The sequence below is a fragment of the Diadema antillarum genome, unplaced genomic scaffold, assembly GCF_040938485.1.
Source record: "Diadema antillarum isolate AM-2024a unplaced genomic scaffold, OU_Dant_1.0 scf00000035, whole genome shotgun sequence".
NCBI classification, from domain to species: domain Eukaryota; kingdom Metazoa; phylum Echinodermata; class Echinoidea; order Diadematoida; family Diadematidae; genus Diadema; species Diadema antillarum.
The window spans coordinates 1,712,501-1,733,263 of record NW_027270924.1 but is presented as its reverse complement, the minus strand read 5'-3'; the positions used below and the strand labels follow the sequence as shown (position 1 = coordinate 1,733,263).

The following is a 20,763-nucleotide window of genomic DNA, read 5'->3' as shown; positions in this document are numbered from 1 at the left end:
ACAGATAATCATATACTGGGGAAAAAATCGTGTGTTGTTCATACAGGATGTTAATTTCGATACATGTAATAGTTGAAGAATCAGAAAATAATCAATTGTTCGATTGATATTACGAACAGCTAGATGCTCGAGACCGCTACCTGGAGAAGAAACTTGATTTTGATGATGACCTCTGAGAAAAATAAAAAGAATCATAACATGGCCAATTTCATTGCAAATCAATTCATACTAATGATTTATGGCAGGGAGGGGGATGGGCACAGAAGTACCATGCAGTGCAGGGTGAGTTAGGGAGCGCTTATGGGCCTACGGCTTGGATCTACGTGGATATTTGTTTAAGCGTATAATCATGAGTGCTTGTTTATATGTATGTGTGGAGGTGGATGTGTATATATGAAGGGTTTGTTTGCAAAAAGCGATAAGTCCATTTTTGAAGATTTTGAAGTACGATCTCTGTCATAATGTACAAAATAATACCTTTTAAATGATAGATTGGTCACTACATATAAAGGTATATTTTTGAAGTTATGGTCAAAAGAAGCAAAAATTGTCTTATTATTCCCTTTATTTTTCTTGACCTTTAATCGCAAATATCTCCATTTGGCAAATATGGACTTATCGGTTTTTGCAAACAAACTCTTCATATATACATAGTCTGTATACATTTTGTAGAATGCATACATAATGTCTGCGTATGCGTGTAGAATGTGAGTCGTGTCGTTTTGATGAAGAGAAAAAAAAATATCTGCGTCATTGTATTTCTGTTTGGAATCAATATTGGGCCAAAAGTGAGAAATGACCCGGCATTCGTTGGTATTCCTCCTTACCAGTCATCTTGTGTGCTATGTAAAAACTCCATGAGTGCATATTAGCTTTAATGAACTGGACCTTCGAATGAAGAAGGAATTAAAAAAAATGGAAAACAGAGGAGAAAATTCTCTATAGTTTGCTTTCAAAGAGTGATTTTATCTAGTCTTACCTGGTTCGTATCCGACTATTATCGACGTCATGTCGCCAGAAACTGGGACTTCAGCCCTGTAATGAAGAGGAGATGAAATTCATAATTCTTTTGAAATACCAAACGAAAGACCCCAACGATTACTCACAAGACCGACAAGAGGAAAAACACGACCCCCATCCCCGAAAAAAATAAGAGTACAAACAAGCAGACATAAAGCATCAACGTAATGTATCATTGCGACTAAAGTGATAAACCTGATAAATATGTGGAAATTCCCGAGTCAGGAGGTTTGTATCATCATTCATTGATGAATTGAGGAGATTTTAAATTACAAGCCAAGCTTTTCACAGTCCTCATCACTTTCACTAACGGTTTTTTTTTGATACTTTAGTGTCACAGTATATGACCATTATTTCCTTACTCATTATCATTCTTCAGTAGAGGAAACGGGTTGCATTGATTACGTATATGTGTATATACAGAATGTCCCAAAACGATACAATGGGATTTTCGCATTGATAACATCCAATATGATTAACCCTATTAAGCCCAAGCTATTTTGACCCCTCGCAGGCCCAAGGGGGGGCACATTGTGCCCCCCCTACATAACTTTTTTATTATTTGATGTATCATCGTCATATTTGGCACGTGGGTAGAGTAACTCATACTCTACATGACTGTACATTTGAATTTTCACAAGGTCACCCATGGAGGGCGCTATTTACCAAAATATAAAGAAATACATAGGAAATATGCTAAAAACATGATTTTTCTGTATAATTTCTTTATCGCCATGATATATGTCTTATTATAGACCAATCATTTTCATATTCGTCACAAATGATAAGCAAGTGGAATTTTATTATTTGTTATGGTTACAATTTCTCAAGGTCACCACATGGGGGCGCTATTCATATCAACATAGTCATACATTATGAGACCTGGGATGAAATGTGTGGGATGGGTACATGTATAGTTATGACATTTCATATTTGCATAATACTGGAATTTTGAGATTTCAAATTGATAATATGATAAACTAATGATATTAGAGGCATAACTTGGGTGAAGGAATCAAAATAACTCAAAATATAAAGGCAATCTTTAGAAAATATTATTGTTTTCAATTATCTCTATTATATCTATTGTTTTATGCCTTTGTCACATAAAAACAAAGGAAATAATAAGAAAAACTTTCCAGGACCATAATTACTTCAAATTTTGCTCCTTCAACAAATTTCAGCCAAGAAACACTCATTTCATACACTGTAATGCTGTTAAAAGAAATGGGAACAGAAAAAAGATGCAAAATCTGACTGACAAGGTTGTCAGTTTATGGTTGCCATGGCAACCAGCAACACCAAATATAGCTAAATTATATATCAAAATGTTTGCAATAAGATTTTAGGAAAAGTCACCAAATTTGGTTGAAATCGGATTAAGGGCGAAGGAGTAGCAAACGAAAATCTGGTAGGGGGGGCACAATGTGCCCCCCCTTGGGCTTTATAGGGTTAAACCGTCTAGATGCTACTTCAGGGTCTTGAAATACGACATCTTAGCTTTTTTTTTTCAGAAAACCCCATTCAATTTGGTTAAGCGGTCACAGAGAAATGTGAATTGTCGTAAAGCATGTCTTGAGTCTGATTCTTCCAAGTTTAGCACTTGGATGCTCTTGGAACTCCATATTAATGTATGTGTTAACAAAATAGACAGAACTTGGAGGGAAGAGAATTCTGACATGCTCTCCAAAATTTCTCATTTCTCTTTGACAACTGAAGCAAATCGAATGGGGTGTTCTGTAAGATGTGGGCAATAAGTTATAGTTTCCTACCCTGAAATTGTATTTCGATTGATTCACCATTTTTAAAGTTACAGTGTATAAGCTACACACTAATCTTAGTTTTGTTGGTCATTGGACATATGAAATTAAAATGAGATTTAATGAAATATTCCATGCATATTTTTCTAATAACATTTTGTTACACATACACCGCTATTCTTGTCTTGGTGTTAATAATTTGTATTTCATTCTTTTTTCTCTCGAAAAGATACTCATTTCTCGATGACTGATGCAAGAGTTCTTTGTGTGTCATCGCTTCGTTTCATTTGATTTCGGTTCGTTTAATTTCATTCCATTTTTTCTCTACATTTTATTCCATTTTATTTCGTTTCCTTTCATTCCATTTCATTTCATTTCATTTCAATATTTTTGTCAATCTTTCATCAAAGAACAAGAAATAAAAATACAAATATACTTCTTCTCTGCAAAGTGATACAGATCGCAATATGCAAAATCAAATATCAAGGTAACATACTTTATTGCATTTATTACTATTTTGTCTGTATTCGATTTTTCTATTGGATGAATTACAAAAACTTTTACAAGGGTTATTGGGCAGAATAACATGTAACAGGAAAAAACCACATGAAATAGGTCTTTAAAAACAGTTTCTATTCTGTAATAATACAGGTTAGTGGTTGCAGTGTCTCCCAAACACTAGCTAAAAAATTTTAGTTAAGAGCAGAGTACACATTACGGAAGGGATGGATGGTTAAAGTTTTTTTCTCTATCTTACGAAATTTTGTCTCAAAGGCTATTCAACAGAGATTTATGTAGAATATCAAACAAAAAACGGTAAAGAATGGCAACTAAGAGATTCTACACTGTAAAAACATCGGTGTTAGATTCAACACCACGGGTGTTAAATCTAACACCGATCAAACTTCAATAGAGGACCACACCCACAGGTGTTAGAAATGCACTGTGATGGTGTTGAAAAGTGTTCACCTGACACCTCGTGGTGTTAATTTGACACTGTACCTGGTGTTATTTTGACACTGTACTGGTGTTAATTCAAAAATGACACCACATGGTGTTGATTTATATTTGTTGGTGTTAATATCAATGGTTTAACACCCGTCCAGCTTCAATAAGGGACCACACGAGCTGGTGTTACTTTGCTGTAAATTTATTTTCACATTTTTTCAAAAATCTAGTATTTTAATGTAAAATTCTTGATCGTCTTGTTTAAATTAAGAATCAACAAGAAGTGCAGTTACTAAGAAACTCTTCAAAAAACAATTTAAAATTTGGAAATAACACCATAAATGAGCACCGAAAATTTAACACCAGCTCGGTGTTCACTATTTAACACCGGACTTTTTGCAGAGTACAAACGTTGGTAAATTAAGTTCTTCAATGTTTATTTTTTTTTTCATGTAAAATTATATACATACCAAAGCGTCAACTTAACTGTAATAGACGCGGCGAATCACTACTCAAAAGAATGAAGCGGTTCAATTTTCATTCAATATGACTACAAAAAAAGTTACATTTTCCTGTTATAATGGCACAAGTATTCCATGTGTTTACAAAGCAGTTAATTCCGGTGCAAGCTCAAAGAAGAGAATGGGATTTTTATATCATGTTCTCACTCGATATGGAGTCATTAGGCGTTGACGTGAGATATGAATAGCTCGGATCGATATTGCTTCGTTTATAAAATAATGGTATGCTGTTAAAATTATCTTAAAGGGTCGTTACAGTATTAGTTGAAACGGGGAATTCAGATTTAAACTTTTGGGAAGATAGATAGAAACCCCTCATAATTATGAAATATCAACGAACATACAATCTTAAGGGAAGTGCAAAGTTTATTTGATGAAAAATTGTTTTGAAATGCCTGAGATTTCCAAACACAAAGGAAAACAAAATGGTTGTTACACTGCAAAAAGTCCGGTGTTAAATAGTGAACACCGAGCTGGTGTTAAATTTTCGGTGCTCATTTATGGTGTTAAATTAACACCTACGGGTGTCATTTCCAAATTTTAAACTGTTTTTTGAAGAGTTTCTTAGTAACTGCACTTCTTGTTGATTTTTAATTTAAACAAGACGATCAAGAATTTTACATTAAAATACTAGATTTTTGAAAAAATGTGAAAATAAATTTACACCAAAGTAACACCAGCTGGTGTGGTCTCTTATTGAAGCTGGACGGGTGTTAAACCATTGATATTAACACCAACAAATATCAAATCAACACCATGTGGTGTCATTTTTGAATTAACACCAGTACAGTGTCAAAATAACACCGGGTACAGTGTCAAATTAACACCACGAGGTGTCAGGTGAACACTTTTCAACACCATCACAGTGCATTTTTAACACCTGTGGGTGTGGTCCTTTATTGAAGTTTGATCGGTGTTAGATTTAACACCCGTGGTGTTAAATCTAACACCCATGTTTTTACAGTGTATAAAAGGTGTATCAGATCTTTGAATAGGACCTCTTTGTTTTTGGATATCTCAGCCATTTCAAAACGAATTTTCATCAAATAAACTTGCAGAATTGTATGCTCAATCGCTAATAATTCATTGGAGGTTTCTCATTATCTCACACACACACACACACACACACAAAAGATGGAAACCTGAAGGCCCATCTGACCTCAAACCAGTTTGGAGGTGTGACACCAGAAAGATATGTAAGGAAATGTTGCTCACCATCACACGAGGCAAACATGAAAAAGTTAGAACATTCACAAATATGATTCGCTGAATGTTGGTATATACATTGTTTTGTCACAGGATCTCATTTTACAGGCATCATGATGCTTACATTGCATTTCTTGATATGCTGATTATGTTACATTTTGCTAGTGTCCTAGATGCCGAACCGCAGAATCTTTATGCTCAGTGTTATCAAACCGTTGAAGTATTTCATTAAAGTCTTTCGGATGTCGTAAATTTTTTAGCATGTCGTACATTTTGTCCGCTAGCTGTGATTAACGTATTAATTGTAGCATTAATTATTTCCCACCCTTTATGATTCTAGGAAACGTATCTGTAATAATTCCGTGGACCATTTCTTGACGTGCAAATCGGGAAGATATGCCTTAGGTAATTTGATCGATCATTACCATGAACATCAAGATAATTTAACTCTATCAAAGATTATGCATGCTATTACACTGTTCATCTAGGGTATGTCATACATATACATGCGATTTTTTTTCTTTTAAAATGTAATTTGATTTGATTGACAAATGGCTTTAATGCTGTCATGACTTACTTCGAAAAAGGTAGAATGCTGTGTGCTTCATTAAAGGATGTTAGATTCCATACTTCGTTGCCGTTGCGTCCCCGATGTCCGAAATAATTTGCGCAGGACAGGTTTTGAGGCTTCTGACAGAACCATGGAAAGCCTGATTTCTCATCGGTGAAATTACAAAGTGGACCCTTTTGAACAGACCGTGAAAATATGTGATCGTGATATTTGTTGAAATATCTAAACCTACATGTCACAGCCCCGTTGAGTACCACTTAAAAACTCATTTAAATAACAGTCATAAGCCCTAAACTTAGCTTTCACAGACAGCTAATAACAGCAAGTTAACAACCTTGTGCTGGCTTACCCTCGGTTCCACAACAATACTGCAAGGGTTATTAGTGCAGCAAGAAAGGAAAAGACACATGCATGGCAACGCAATGAATTACATGACAAATTCATTATCATGTTATTACTATCAAGAAAAACCCCAAAGCTGCTGCTGAGGAATTAGCGAAAGAAATGAAGGACGGTTTTGGCTACTACCGGATTTATTTTGCCCTGACCTTTCCAGTTTCATTTAAACAATGACAGCAATCACAATCAAATAGTTTTTGCTGTCAAAGACCTGCTAGAAGAACAATTAGTGCATTCATCTATTCTCTTACAAGCTCATCCGGCAAAGTGGTGTGACACAAGGTTGAAACTTCCTTCGATGAGCCCTTAGCTCTGAATCCTCCAAGATAGGCTGCATCTATGAACCCCTCTGCTCGTATTCTTCGAAGGACGTCTATGGCCTCGCTCGGGTGAACGAGCGTGACTTCGAAGTTGACGACTCCGGCCCACTTGAGAGTGAAAAGGGCAGAGTACGTCCCATTACCATGGTCGATCACCTCTCCGTCAGTCGATGAACTGGCCGCAAAAGTTTTGTTTTTGGTGGAAATTTTCGCCCGAAAATAATCCCCGCCGTAGGTCTTCGTCCGGTTCAAGCCGTCCCTCGCTTGGATGACGAGTTCAAGCTCGTCGCAGACGCGGAATTTGTCGTGCTTCCTCCTTACCGCGAAGGACGAGAACGACCCACTAGTAATATCGGAGGCATTTTGCCAAGAAGCATTCTGGGGATGATCGTACTCTTCTATATGCATACTCCTACTACTGACGTTTCGACCTGGGCAAAACGGGTGAGGCACCGTCCTTTGGCCAGCGAAGGGTTCTCCATGTGCACGTACCTTTAGTGACTGATTGCAGTCAAAATAACAACGAGAATTTAATAAAATGCTGTAATTATGACCACGAATATGCTGATATGCACCAAGTTGTTTACATTACTACAGGCCTATACTTCTGCTTCTGAACATAAAATTCTACACTATCTACTTTACTTTACTTCTAAGGTACACAAGGACCAAAAATACAGAAATACCTGTGATCGTGGTGATAAACTTTGACCTTCTATTACTAGTAATTCTACTTACTGTGCCACAAATGCATCGTTCTTGGAGTGATCTATAATTTCTATATGCTGGCCAATTGCTATTTGATAAGAGCCAGGCTTCGAGATGTTCTCAGCTTGTCCTCTCTTTTTCATTTAAAACCTGATTATTTAGACAGATATTTTTGTCAATGATTCTTTCATCCCACCTCCTGAATATCTGTTCATATTCTCTATCTGCTTTTCCCTGTGTCATGATCGAAATAAAATGATGATGGATACAAGGGCATTACAAGACGAGTGGTCATACTAATGTTATAATCACTAAAGCCGCAGACTGTTTTCCCCCAGTCTTGTGATGTTCCAAGTTGCTAGGCAAATGCTGGTATGTGAGCGAAAACCCGAATTCGAAAACACCAAGAGAAGTGGATTAAAACAAAAACAAAAACAAAACTGCGCAGTGTCACTCCGGTAAATTGTAGCTAAAGTAAATGCTCGCTCCCAGCACTCCGGCTATACTCCGGGATTTTGGTCATAATATTATGCTATCCGTCCTCGCCGCCCATACACTTCCGCTATCCCCACTCAGAGACGAATATGGCAAGTCGCACTTATGTCCACTGCTTAAAAAAAAAAGATCCTCGCATCTTCCGTTTTGTCGCGTATGCGCATTCCCTGTCATTTTGTCTGCCATATCGGCAGTGTTTGTTTTATTTGTTTTTGTTGGTGTTTTTTTCCGCAGTGTAAATAGCATTGGCCTACATCGAAAAACTTCAAAATATTTCCCATTGTATATTTCTTTTTCTTAATTTCAATGTTATAACGCATTTATCTTTCCCATGCCTATCATGTGTCGAAAAAACACGCATGTCCACACGTATCAATCAATCGACATTCAACAGGTTTCCATATCGTGTATGGAAGTTATATAATTTCCCTTCTTACTGTTATAGAAAAGGTCACTGTAAGATTATTCAAGTTGATTCAAAATCAATGAAGACAACAAAATCGAAAAAGCAGAACGTGGATTATTTTTTTTCAAGTGCCCTTCTCATGTGGGAAACCATTTTTTTTTTTCAGTCCCGTACTCTGGAAACATAATTATTAACAAAATCAAGGTGTTAGGGTTGATTAAGGGTTAGATCTTTCAAAGAAATTATGTTGTTAATGTTGTGTTTACTTTGAAAAAACACCCCCCCCCCCCAAAAAAAAAAACACCCTATTTTGAAATAATTTGCCCCAGATTACTGACATCAAATTAGACCGTAATAAACTATAAACAAACATTGTCATTAAATATACGATGTTATGCCTGTATAATGTCTCCACGAGAGAACTCACAACGAATGCCTCCACAACCCACTCAAAAGGTGTCTGAAAAGAAACTGTGAAAATTCGATCAAAGTCGGAGAAGGATTAAGGACGATTTTGAATTGTGAAGACTCTTTTTTTTTCACGAAAACAGTTCCTGAACAGTCAATATAATTATACAAATAGTGAGCCGATGTCATCGCAATAAATTTTGTGAATAAAAACTTAATATTTTCAGATTTTAGTTTGAACAGTCTCAAATCCTGATTTAGCTGGCATGTCTGGCGGATCATAATTTTGACGTCATCAAGTGTATAGCCAAGGAATTGTGCTGAGTGATCATACAATTTATATCAAAAGACATGAATTGTGATAGTTATTGTATAGAGAGGTCCTAGACTGAGTCCATTAAAATTTCAGTAGGCCTACCAGTTGATAGTTAGATCTAATGGAATTGCAAAATTGTACTTGATACTGTCATTTTCTTTTTTATCGTGACTATCATTTTACGCTTTTATAGCAAAAATGTATTTTTATCGGTTTTTTTTCATAATCAAGTCAGAATTTTAGACGATACCATCATAAGCCCGCGCTCACTTATTTGCAAATTCTTACAACTGTTCGAGAACTGTTCTGCAAAACTGAAAGAATCTTTCAAAATTGCTTTATTTTTAACCCGATTTTTGATCAAATTTCCACCGTTGTGTTTGCAACATTTTACTCTTGTCTCAGACTAATTAGTAATTGGGCTGGGAATTTCCCTTTTGAAAAGCAATTGATCCGGAATAGGGACATTGGTGGCAACAAATCACATCCACTACGCAAATTAGTAGATGGGATTCTGAAAGTTCGATGCCCTCGCCTCATAACTCACGCATAGTCTGCTTTCTGTCACATCATTCCACTTAATCCATGTTACCTCAGCACATTGTTAACCATAATGATTATTTCGGGATGAATCCCATCCCAAAATTGCAATATACACTCGTAACTCAAACATCGCAATTGTCTTTAATAGCCTTAAAGAGATGGCATAGTATTGGTTGAGATGATGATTCAGCTTTTAGCTTTTTGCAGGATACTAAGAAAACACTTTATAAATTGTCAAAGAGCATAGAATTCGAAAAGGAATTCAAAGTTTATTTGATAAAATTCGGTTTTGAAATGACTGAGATATCCGAAAGCAAAGTATAAAACAAAGCGACCCTTTAAGACGTAGGTACCACGTTTTATTTTGATCTTGGGTTTTGTTTTTTTTTTGTTTTTTTTTTGTATTTATTTCATATTTCGGCCATTTTACAAACAATTTTCATCAAATAAACTTTGACACCCTCTTAGAATCAAATGCTCTTTTATATTTCATGAGAGGTTTGTCGCTATCTCACAAAAATAATGGAAACTTGAAGCCCCATCTCAACCAAAACTGTAACAACCCACCCGGAAGGTACTCCTTGCACATAAAGATCTGTGCGTCACCGCGGACCATTGCAGGTAAAATGTGCCATTCCTTGTCCGAACAAATTAAACTATGAACGTTCAGCAAACACAGTCAGGCTTTTTATCCTAAATACACATAGCTTACTGAGTAAACACGCCCACATCAGCACTCAGCTCATACCCCCTTAAGTATAATGTACCCAAACAATGCATTCTTATCACCGCAATAAACCCAGGAATTACTAAGGTGGAGAGAGAATACAATAATAATGATGCAACATAATTATATCATAAAATCTACGCTCATACATGTTTCTTTGCTTTTCTCTATAAGGCTGTCCATTCTTCAAGTTGTATGCTTTATTTGGCGACAGAGTCTGCCTTCACACACACACACACGCACACCCACGCATACATTATATATATATATATATATATATATATATATATATATATATATATATATACATGTTGATAAGGTAGTCCACGTGTTGGCAAGATAAAAAGATAAGTAATAAAGCTGCAACAAAGTTCATGCTGTATTCACCAACGGTTTATTTCTTCACACAAATTTTCGAGCGTCTCGCCGCCCTTTCTCAAGTGTTGATACTGAGAGAACAATAACAAAATTAAGCCATAACAATATATTGCAACCGTGTTATAGTCCAGTCAAAATACGACAAAAAGTGGGTTAACCCACAACTAATTGCAACAGAAACGATTCCACTTGCATTTGACCCGGAAGAGCTATCAAAATAACATATTAAAAGTTCCCTAAAATTCGAGTGGTGGATCAGTGTCTAATTTGCATAAATTCAAAATGGCCGCCATACAACCTGTTTATGCCTATATCTCGGGATACGTAACCAATAGAAAGTAAATTCCGGTGTCTAAACCTATGTTTTTTAGGTCAAGGAATACAATTATGTTATCTGTAGCAACTTTCAAGCATCCCTTTATATAGTTTTTGCATATATTTGCATATAATTACATGCAAAATGGCCGCCATATTGCCTGTGCAAGCCCGTATCTTCGTATACCATTAATGTAGTGCACTCAGGAATAAGTCGCTATATATCTGGACATAAAACCCACAAAAAATATATTCTGGTGTCTAAACCTATGTTTTTTAGGTCAGGGAATACAATTATGATATTAGCAGTAACTTTCAAGCTTCCCTTTATACATTTTTTGGAATATATTTGCATTCAATAAATGCAAAATGGCCGCCATAATTCCTCTACAGGCTTATATCTCTATCTGTAAAAGGTACCCAGTGGTGGTGTCTATGGTCTTTATTTACTGCTGAAAGTCACTGTTGTAGAAAACGTTCCAATCAGGAATAATTACCTATATTTCACTAAAAATTTGCATATATTTATACATAAATCTATTCAAATTAAGAGTAGCTTATATCCATAAGCTACTCTACAAAAGCTTCGTGAGTTTGGACATTTGTTTAGAGAATGTTCTTGTCATATCAGGATACCATGTCACTCACTCACTTTCTGAATAAAAGACCCAGGGGTCCAGCCCTCACTCGAGTATCTCAAGTTCACCTTCCATGCATTCTTACAGACTATTACTTGGGAGAGAGGAAATTGGAAGACTTTGGGAAGGGCCATTTCTACAAGCCTTTAGGGACCTCCATGGCCCAGGGAGGCATGATGTTCATATATTCATGACACTAGCGATAAATGCACCTACAGTACTAAGTTTGTTGAAAATTTGACCATATGTTTTCAAAAAGAGGATCAAAAATCAAAAGTGGCCCCCAATAACTGGTCCCAGCCCCAAGGCATCCGCACCTATAGGTAATATTTAAGGTGCCTTTGGGCATCCTGTGGCCTGGGGTGGAGGGGGGGGGGGGGTTGGGGTAGATGGTACCCGTGATATATGTATATATATATATATATATATATATATATATATATATACATACATACGAAGTATGGTGGCAATGCATTTCAGTTCAACAGTGCTATTTATTCAGACCAAATTTTCGACGGATACATTCATCTTCCTCAGGATCGACAATGACAATTGTGAAGAAAGACGAATGTTTGCGTCAAAAATTTGGTCTGACTAAATAGCACTGTTGGACTGAAATGCATTACCACCCTGATTCGTCATCTTTCTGTACTGGTACCAACACATTGATTACAAGTATCATTATATATATATATATATATATATATATATATATATATATATATATATATATATACTGACATCAAAGGACTTAACCACAACATGGCGGGGCGGTGCAAGGACAGTAAATCTATTGACAGCAAGTCTTGCATATATAGACGTGGCTGGTGTTGGGTAGCACCCCTTTAATCATCGAGCTTTCAGGCGAAAAGCCCTTCTTCAGGATTGTGTTGGTGCTGAGTGTGGTCTTGTAGTGTTGTCTGTACACAGACAACACTACAAGACCACACTCGATGATTAAAGGGGTGCTACCCAACACCAGCCACGTCTATATGTGCAAGATTTGCTGTCAATATATATATATATATATATATATATATATATATATATATAATGTGTAATATTTCGAAAATAAGTTAAACTGTGAAAGTAAACTTAAATCTATATGCAATCTCCAAGATATTCAACTTTGTACATTATACCTAGCTCTGTTACACTTGGTTCTACTTTTGTGTGTGTGTGTGTGTGTATGAGGGTGTGTGTGTGTGACAGGAGTTTTTTTTATGATAGATTCCTTAATTTCGGGGTTCTGGGACCTTTCGGAATATGGTGTCTATTTGAACACCTTGAAAGCCTATCATCCTTGGGATGCTACTTGCCTAGTTTGTTGAAAATCTGTCATTACATGGGTTTTTTTTAAAGAGAACCTAGCTGGAAATGGTTTTTGAAAATGTATGCATGACCGACGACCGGACAGTAGAATATAAATGATGGCTATTTGCAATATTAGCTTGAATCTTTTTTGCTGTCTTGAACCTTTGGCTAAGATGAGTTTAAAATCTAATGGATCAAAGTCACTTGATTTCAAGAAAACTTTCGTTTCCTGTACATCATTTTTATTTTCTAGCTTGTGATAATACAGATACTAAGGTATGTAATGTGATCTCTCAAAATAGAAACACGAGTATACAAAACTATAGCTTACACTCACAGTGTTTTATGTGTTTACCACAAATTCTGGACTAGGATGGTGTGAAATTGCAGTTGATTAATTTAAAGCAAACAGGATCTCGGCTCCATTTCATACTGAAGCGTGGTAAGTCTCACGTTTGTTGTAAACTGTGTCGATGTCTTTCGAGAATGCTTCTTATTCCTAGTCACCAATTAGAACAGCATAATCTCACTCCTCACATATTTTAGAAATACAACATTACAAGTGTCTGATATATAATGGCCCGCATCTGACAGTGGTATGGGTTGTGTGCAGTCAAATCTGCTTGCCCTGCAACTATACACTGCCAGTTGCTAACATCCTGTCTTGCAGTTGCATCAGACTTTCTTCAGGAGTTCCTTAATAGCTGCAGCTTTTTCTGTAGTGATCAGAACATATTTTTGATTAAACATCTTCCTAAAATCGTCCCAATTCCAATGATTGTATGTCATTTCCCTTCCACTATTTAACTTGAAGAAAAGCTGGAGGGAAGGGACCTTTTGGAAGGGTTAGGAACAGAAAATGATGTTATGTATTTTGTTTTTTATCTGACTTAAGACTGCTTTTTCGCCAGCAAAATTGAATTCAGCCTTCATGCTGCTCGCATTTCTAAAAAACAACAACTGTGTGTTGGTGAAAATGTTATTAGTGCGAAGCCTCAATGCAATAGGAAACATTTCTTTTAATAAATCTGCAGATACAACATGAAAAATGGTGAAAGTAGGACGTATAAGAATTTATATGTGTTGTATGAGCTTGAAGCCAATGAGAAGGATGCTGTTTGTATTGATCGACTGATGAATCCAGAGTACTAGTAATAGAAATGTTAAGGCATTTCCTTTTTTTTTTCTTTTTCTTTGTATCTGGCTGTAAATCACAATGTTTTACATTTTCAGTGAGTCACTGGGTGAAACCGTGCAAAAATATAACAAAATCCACTTCCATACAAATTATCACGGTCATATGTTGCTCATTGATAAACATGCCTTTACCAAAAGTTTTGCAACAAAGGACACAAGTATCAACTAAACATGGATGTAAATCATCGTAGGTAAGAAAAAAGATGTTTGAAAAAAAAAAACCTGCTGAATGATTTAAGACCAATTTTTGTGTACCGTAAGCACACTTTGAAAGCTATATGAGATATGTCCAAACTCATTAAACTTTTGTAGAGTAGCTTATGGATAATCATGAACTTGATGACATGCCCCCCCCCCCCCCTTGGCAAAAAAAAAAAAGAGAGAGAAGAAATAAAGAATTGCAACATAGACACAAGTAATAAGCAGTAAACATGAAGGCAAACATAATACATTAGATATCATGCAATCATGAAATATTTTAACGATTCCTACTACATAATTTTAGACTTTAATATTTGTGTACCTATTGAGCACACTTTGGAAGATAAGTTGAATCTACAGTTAATAAAGATATGTTCTATTCGATGCTACTTACAGTTGTTCTCTGTTTTGAGGCTGTATCTCAAGAAAATGTGAGTACAATGTAATACAATACTTTTAATAAATGCAAGAATATACACACTAGGTGAAGGATAATCATCAAGGTTTTAAATGGTATAACAATTTTCCCTTGATATCTTGGATGAGACATTACAGTACAATCAACCTTCTGCAGCTTGTATTCGTATATCTGAAATCATATTCACGGTAGTAATTTGAATAGATTTATGTATAAATACATACAAATTTTTAGTGAAATATAGGTAACTATTGCTGAGTGGAACGTATTCTACATCAGTGATTCTCAGTAGTAAAATTAAGACCACAGACACCATCACTAGGTACCTTTTACAGATAGAAATATAAGCCTGTAGTGGCACTACGGCGGTCATTTTGCATTTAATTGAATGGAAATATATGCAAAAAATGTATAAAGGGAAGTTTGAAAGTTACTGCTTATATCATAATTGTATTCCCTGACCTAAAAAACATCTATAGGTTTAGACACCAGAATTTATTTTCTGCGGTTTTATGTCCAGATATATAGCGACTTATTCCTGAGTGTACTACATTAATGATATACGAAGATACGGGCTTGCGCAGGCAATATGGCGGCCATTTTGCATGTAATTATATGCAAATATATGCAAAAACTATATAAAAGGATGTTTGAAAGTTGCTATACATAACATATTTGTATTCCTTGACCTAAAAAACATAGGATTAGACACCGGAATTTACTTTCTGTGGGTTACATATCCCCAGATATAGGCATAAATAGGTTGTATGGCGGCCATTTTGAATTTATGCAAATTAGACACTGATCCACCACTCGAATTTTAAGGAACTTTTAATATGTTATTTTGATAGCTCTTCCGGGTCAAATGCAAGTGGAATCGTTTCTGTTGCAATTAGTTGTGGGTCATTTCATATTTTGACTGGACTATTACCAAGGATGCGCGCTTTAACGCATCAATGCTAGGCATCCTAACACCCAGCGCGCATCCTGGCAACAGTGCAATGTTACGTCATAATGAAATGACAATGAGTATAAAGCATACCTGAAAAAACTTGGCACGACTGATACAGAAGTAATTCCTCTGAATACGCAGCTGCAGTGGTAATGTAAAAGCAGTGCATTATTTCTTTCAAAATTCAACATACACATAAATTAACTTTAATTCTAGTGTATAGATAATCTTTACATAATCTGAAATTATCATGATTAATATAAACATTCGATTTTTTAAAATCAAACTGAATCGTCACACTGATGGTTATGCAAAATATGTGCAAGCAGTTTACTATTCCTTTCAAACTTCAGCATACACATACATTAACTTCCAAATTCTGGTGAGTAGATAGTCTTTAAATAATCTGAGACTATAGCATGAATATGAAATACGTGAAAAATCATATTTTTCTTCTTTTGATTAGATAGATACGTCACAATACGTCTCGGAATGGAAAAAAAACTGGAAAAAAGATAAGTAAGACAACATGGTTACATGGAGTGGAAAAAAGACTGGTTCCAAGAAATTTATGTGTATGTTGAATTTTGAAAGAAATAATGCACTGCTTTTACATTACCACTGCAGCTGCGTATTCAGAGGAATTACTTCTGTATCAGTCGTGCCAAGTTTTTTCATGTATGCTTTATACTCATTGTCATTTCATTATGACGTAACATTGCACTGTTGCCAGGATGCGCGCTGGGTGTTAGGATGCCTAGCATTGATGCGTTAAAGCGCGCATCCTTGGTAACACGGTTGCAATATATTGTTATGGCTTAATTTTGTTATTGTTCTCTCAGTATCAACACTTGAGAAAGGGCGGCGAGACGCTCGAAAATTTGTGTGAAGAAATAAACCGTTGGTGAATACAGCATAAACTTTGTTGCAGCTTTGTTACTTATATATATATATACATATATATATATATATATATATATATATATATACATATACATATGTAAATCACATTAAACAATCTGAAACTCTTATTCACCAATGAAAAAAAAATATATATGTATGTGTGTATTATACATACGAATGTTGTAACAATCAGGTAGATTCGATGTCATATACCTTCACGACGTTGGTAACGTTGTTTACCGTTTTCCTGAAGCCGTCAAATGGGGCGATGACTATTACATCTGTTTGCTTTGTCCTTAAGTATGGCCCTGTCAGTATCATGGTGGCAACCATAGCTACCATAATGGTGATGAATACAGCGGAGAAACTCTTTGTAATTCCCATCCGTTCAATTTATGACGCTGACTTGCGCCTGAGCAAACGAAAAAAAAAAAGACTCACCTGAGAACCACCTTTAATAGAATACACGGCATAGAGTAACAACGCAATTTACCAACAATGATAAAGTTTGGTTTTATGGCTGGACTTAAATCATGCAAACAAAATTCACGGGAATCTGATTTTATTTCATCTTTCGTAAATTCAATTATTCGGATAGCATCCACATTACTTGGTCCTAAAATCGGAGTGAGGTCAGAGTATAGGCCTGATGCGGACAATTTCGACGCTGCTATTATCCGCGTGTAATTATTCACATCGTTATCAGACTTGCAGTTTGAAATAGATGCGGTTTTTTTTCCCCCAAGGTGCGGTCAAAATGTTACATTTCCCCGCACACATAGGGGCACTCGCAGGGGCATGTGCAGTTAACAGAAAACAGTGTTCCACAGTGTGAAACACAATGTGACATAGAGCAAAAGGACGAAATCACACACACACACACACACACACGCACACAAACAAAGAAAAGAAAACAGAAACACGGACATTATAGATACATGCACATCCACACAAACCAATGGACTTTTGATTTTTGAATAGCACTGATAAAGAAATGAGCTGTAAGCAGAATGGAATTGCCCTTGTATAATAAGCTGCTGGGAAGAAGAGGAACCGCGTTCACGTTGATATTGATTCCGATTTGAAAGGAAATCTCTGAACCACTCCAAGTCCTTTCCTCGGTTCCGGGATACAGGGATATAATTATGTGGAGAAATATACCATAGTTTATCGTATATCTGAGGCCTTGGTGGAGTCCAGAAAGATTCCAACAGTATAGGAGAGATGAGTCAATTTATTGAATGAGCAACTTGGTCAATACAAGTCGGAAGGACATGCGTTATGCTTATGCTTCTGACGACAGCCAAAGTCGTAAACTGCTTAAAATGCTTCGTTTGTGCAGAGAGGCGTCGGTCCTGTTGTAAACAACTTTGTCGAGTACTTTAGACAATGAATTGATTAACGAAAGTAAAATTGAAAACCGATCAAAATATCTGTGAGCACTTCTGATGTGAAGAAAACACAGCCCATTATTACAATGCGAATCGATATCAGACTTTATATAGTGATATATTCACTCATGTTAGTCAAATAATTTCATTGTGGAGGTTGACAAACAAGGTTGTAATGTTATAATTATGTGTCACTTCTTTGTTATTATCATTCATCTCTTTAACGATTGATTTTCGGTATGAATGGTTATCAGGCTCGGTCATATTGAGACTTTCAGGATTGTAAATGAGATGTAGGAAATCATAATATGTCGTCCATCAGTGCGGTTAATGGGAAGTTACCGAGATTATTCATTTCGTATGTACATAGATCTCCACAAAGAAGTTCAACGTATTGCACAAACACTCGTGCAACTGAGTGAATACTGCTGGCGTACTATAGACTACGCCATGTATACCATGTACCACAAACCATTATACTGGTATAATAGTATACAAATAACGCACAGGACAGAAAGGATCGGTGAGAATTGGATGTACGAGTTTAAATTTGGAACTGTTTAAACCCACGGGCGTAGCGAGTGGGTTTTAGACTGTTCCAAAGTTAAAAGAGAACATCCAATTCTCACTGATCCAAGAAATAGGCCTGTGAATCATTTGTGTAAAATGGGCCTGAAACACAACTATTTTCCCCATCATGCGTCCGGTACACCTACTACACTTACTATACAAGACTTGAGCCATGTATTCGGATTTTACCGGACGCAATGGCTCAGTGTGGATCAGTAAAAATCAATGCATGACAATTGACCAAACAGATTGCAGAGATTCTAAAGCCCATTTTATAATAGGGTCGAAGTATGGGACAAACGGTACATGGTCAGAGTTCGTGATTTCGATGAATCGTTGATCTGAAAATGAAACAAGGTTCGTTATTCCGAAGGTACGTTAATTCAAAAGTGAGATAAGGGTTGTTATCCCGAAGGCTCGGTAAATCAGAAAATGAAAAGAAGGTTCGTTATTCCCAAGGTTCGTTAGTCTTAAAACGAAATAAGGTTTGCAATTCCGAAGGCTCATTACTACGCTCCTTCTCTTCATTTCTTCATTTTCTTATTAACTAACCTTCGGAATAACGAACCTTCATATCATTTTCGTTCTAACGAACCTTCGAAATAACGAACCTTATGGAATATTGCAACAAACGTTTCTCATTGCTTTCAAATAAAATAAGGAATTCCCGTCAAATTGGAGCAATGTACACTAAAAATTCCAATGATATAATTACTACAGATTAAAGATAGCGTGAGCAGGGGATTATGATAATATGCTAGCCATAAAATGGATGTCTTATGGATTGACCGTGGCTTAGTTTAGGAGGAAAGCAGAGTTTAAAGCTAGTTGCTGAAAATACTAGTGATAAAGCTGATCAGAGTAATTTGTTAGAATCAAATTTCAACTGTTTTTGAACTTCACCCCCATGTTTTAACTGTGCGTGTCTGATAAGAAACCAATTTATTACCATGTAAACATGATTATGAATGGACAACCTCGCAAAGCCAGAACAAATATCTTTTTTTTTTTGAGCCCTCACTTGAAATCAAGGGGTGGACAGTTTTGTTGGTTTTGTGATGCCCGGTTACATTTGCTCTTTCAGGTCAAACGTGGTTGAGGCAATGCGTAGTAATCATGACAGTGCAAAAAGGGAAATTCCGGCACGCCTTCTACAAGCTTCCCATTTCTGAGGTGAATGAACAAGGACAAGGTACTCTTACAATCACAACCTAAGCTTTAGAAAAAAAAATCATTACGCCTCAGGCAGTCCAGTTTTGTACACACTCTGGTATCATCTCTTTGACGTTATAGTTAAATACACGACAAGTAATATATATATATATATATATATATATATATATATATATATATATATACATATGTATATATATATATATATATATATATATATATATATATATATATATGTGTGTGTGTATAATAAATTACGTTGTCCACGTGTTAGCGTGATAATATCATCACAAACAAAACCGAAACCAAGTTCATGCTGTATTCACAAACAGTTTATTTCGGCACCCAAATTTTCGAGCGATTCGCTCTTTCTCAAGTGTTGATGCTCTTTCTCAAATCCAGAAGTCCATTTTACCCCCTTGCATCTAACTCCCCATGACATTTGAATTTGAGGTGACAGAAAATTCCAATTTTCCTTCTGTAGTTTCCAGCTTTGATCTTATTCGACGATATAAAGAAATAAAAGGGGACGGAAAATTATTTTTCCTATTCATTCATTTCTCTCATTGTGTTGAATTAGTCTTTTGTTATATTTGCTATGCTGAAGGGCATTTGTAAATGAATCACTTCATGCGAAGTTCTGCAATTTTTACTTTTGTGCCTTGGAAGACAACTTGAACGAATGTATTCACTCATGCGTAAAATTTCTCTTTGTATTAACCTACCACGTCTATAGCCAATCAAATAACCTTTGATATGGTATATGGCACAAAGATTTTTTATTTTTCAAAATCTTCTATGAAAAATATGCACTGGAAAAAGTGTTTACTTTCTTTCTTTTTTCTTTGCTGAGTGTACTATGTGTATGTGTATGTGTATATGTATGTGTATGTGTATGTGTATGTGTATGTGTATGTGTGCGCGTGCGTGTGTGTGCATGTGTGAGAATGTAAGTATGCACTGTG

General features: G+C 35.9%; 1 protein-coding gene across 1 annotated transcript in view; it reads right to left on the bottom strand.

The window, feature by feature from the left end:
• LOC139743857 (NXPE family member 3-like) overlaps positions 1 to 20,763 on the bottom strand; it is a 41,961-nt gene that overhangs the window by 2,108 nt on the left and 19,090 nt on the right. The window contains exons 2-5 of the mRNA XM_071654322.1: positions 16,878 to 17,076; positions 6,677 to 7,246; positions 6,033 to 6,199; positions 980 to 1,035 (exon numbers count right to left, since the gene is read on the bottom strand). Coding sequence (XP_071510423.1) covers positions 980 to 1,035; positions 6,033 to 6,199; positions 6,677 to 7,246; positions 16,878 to 17,048 — 964 coding nt within the window. The 5' untranslated portion in view covers positions 17,049 to 17,076. The remainder of the gene's footprint in view (positions 1 to 979; positions 1,036 to 6,032; positions 6,200 to 6,676; positions 7,247 to 16,877; positions 17,077 to 20,763) is intronic.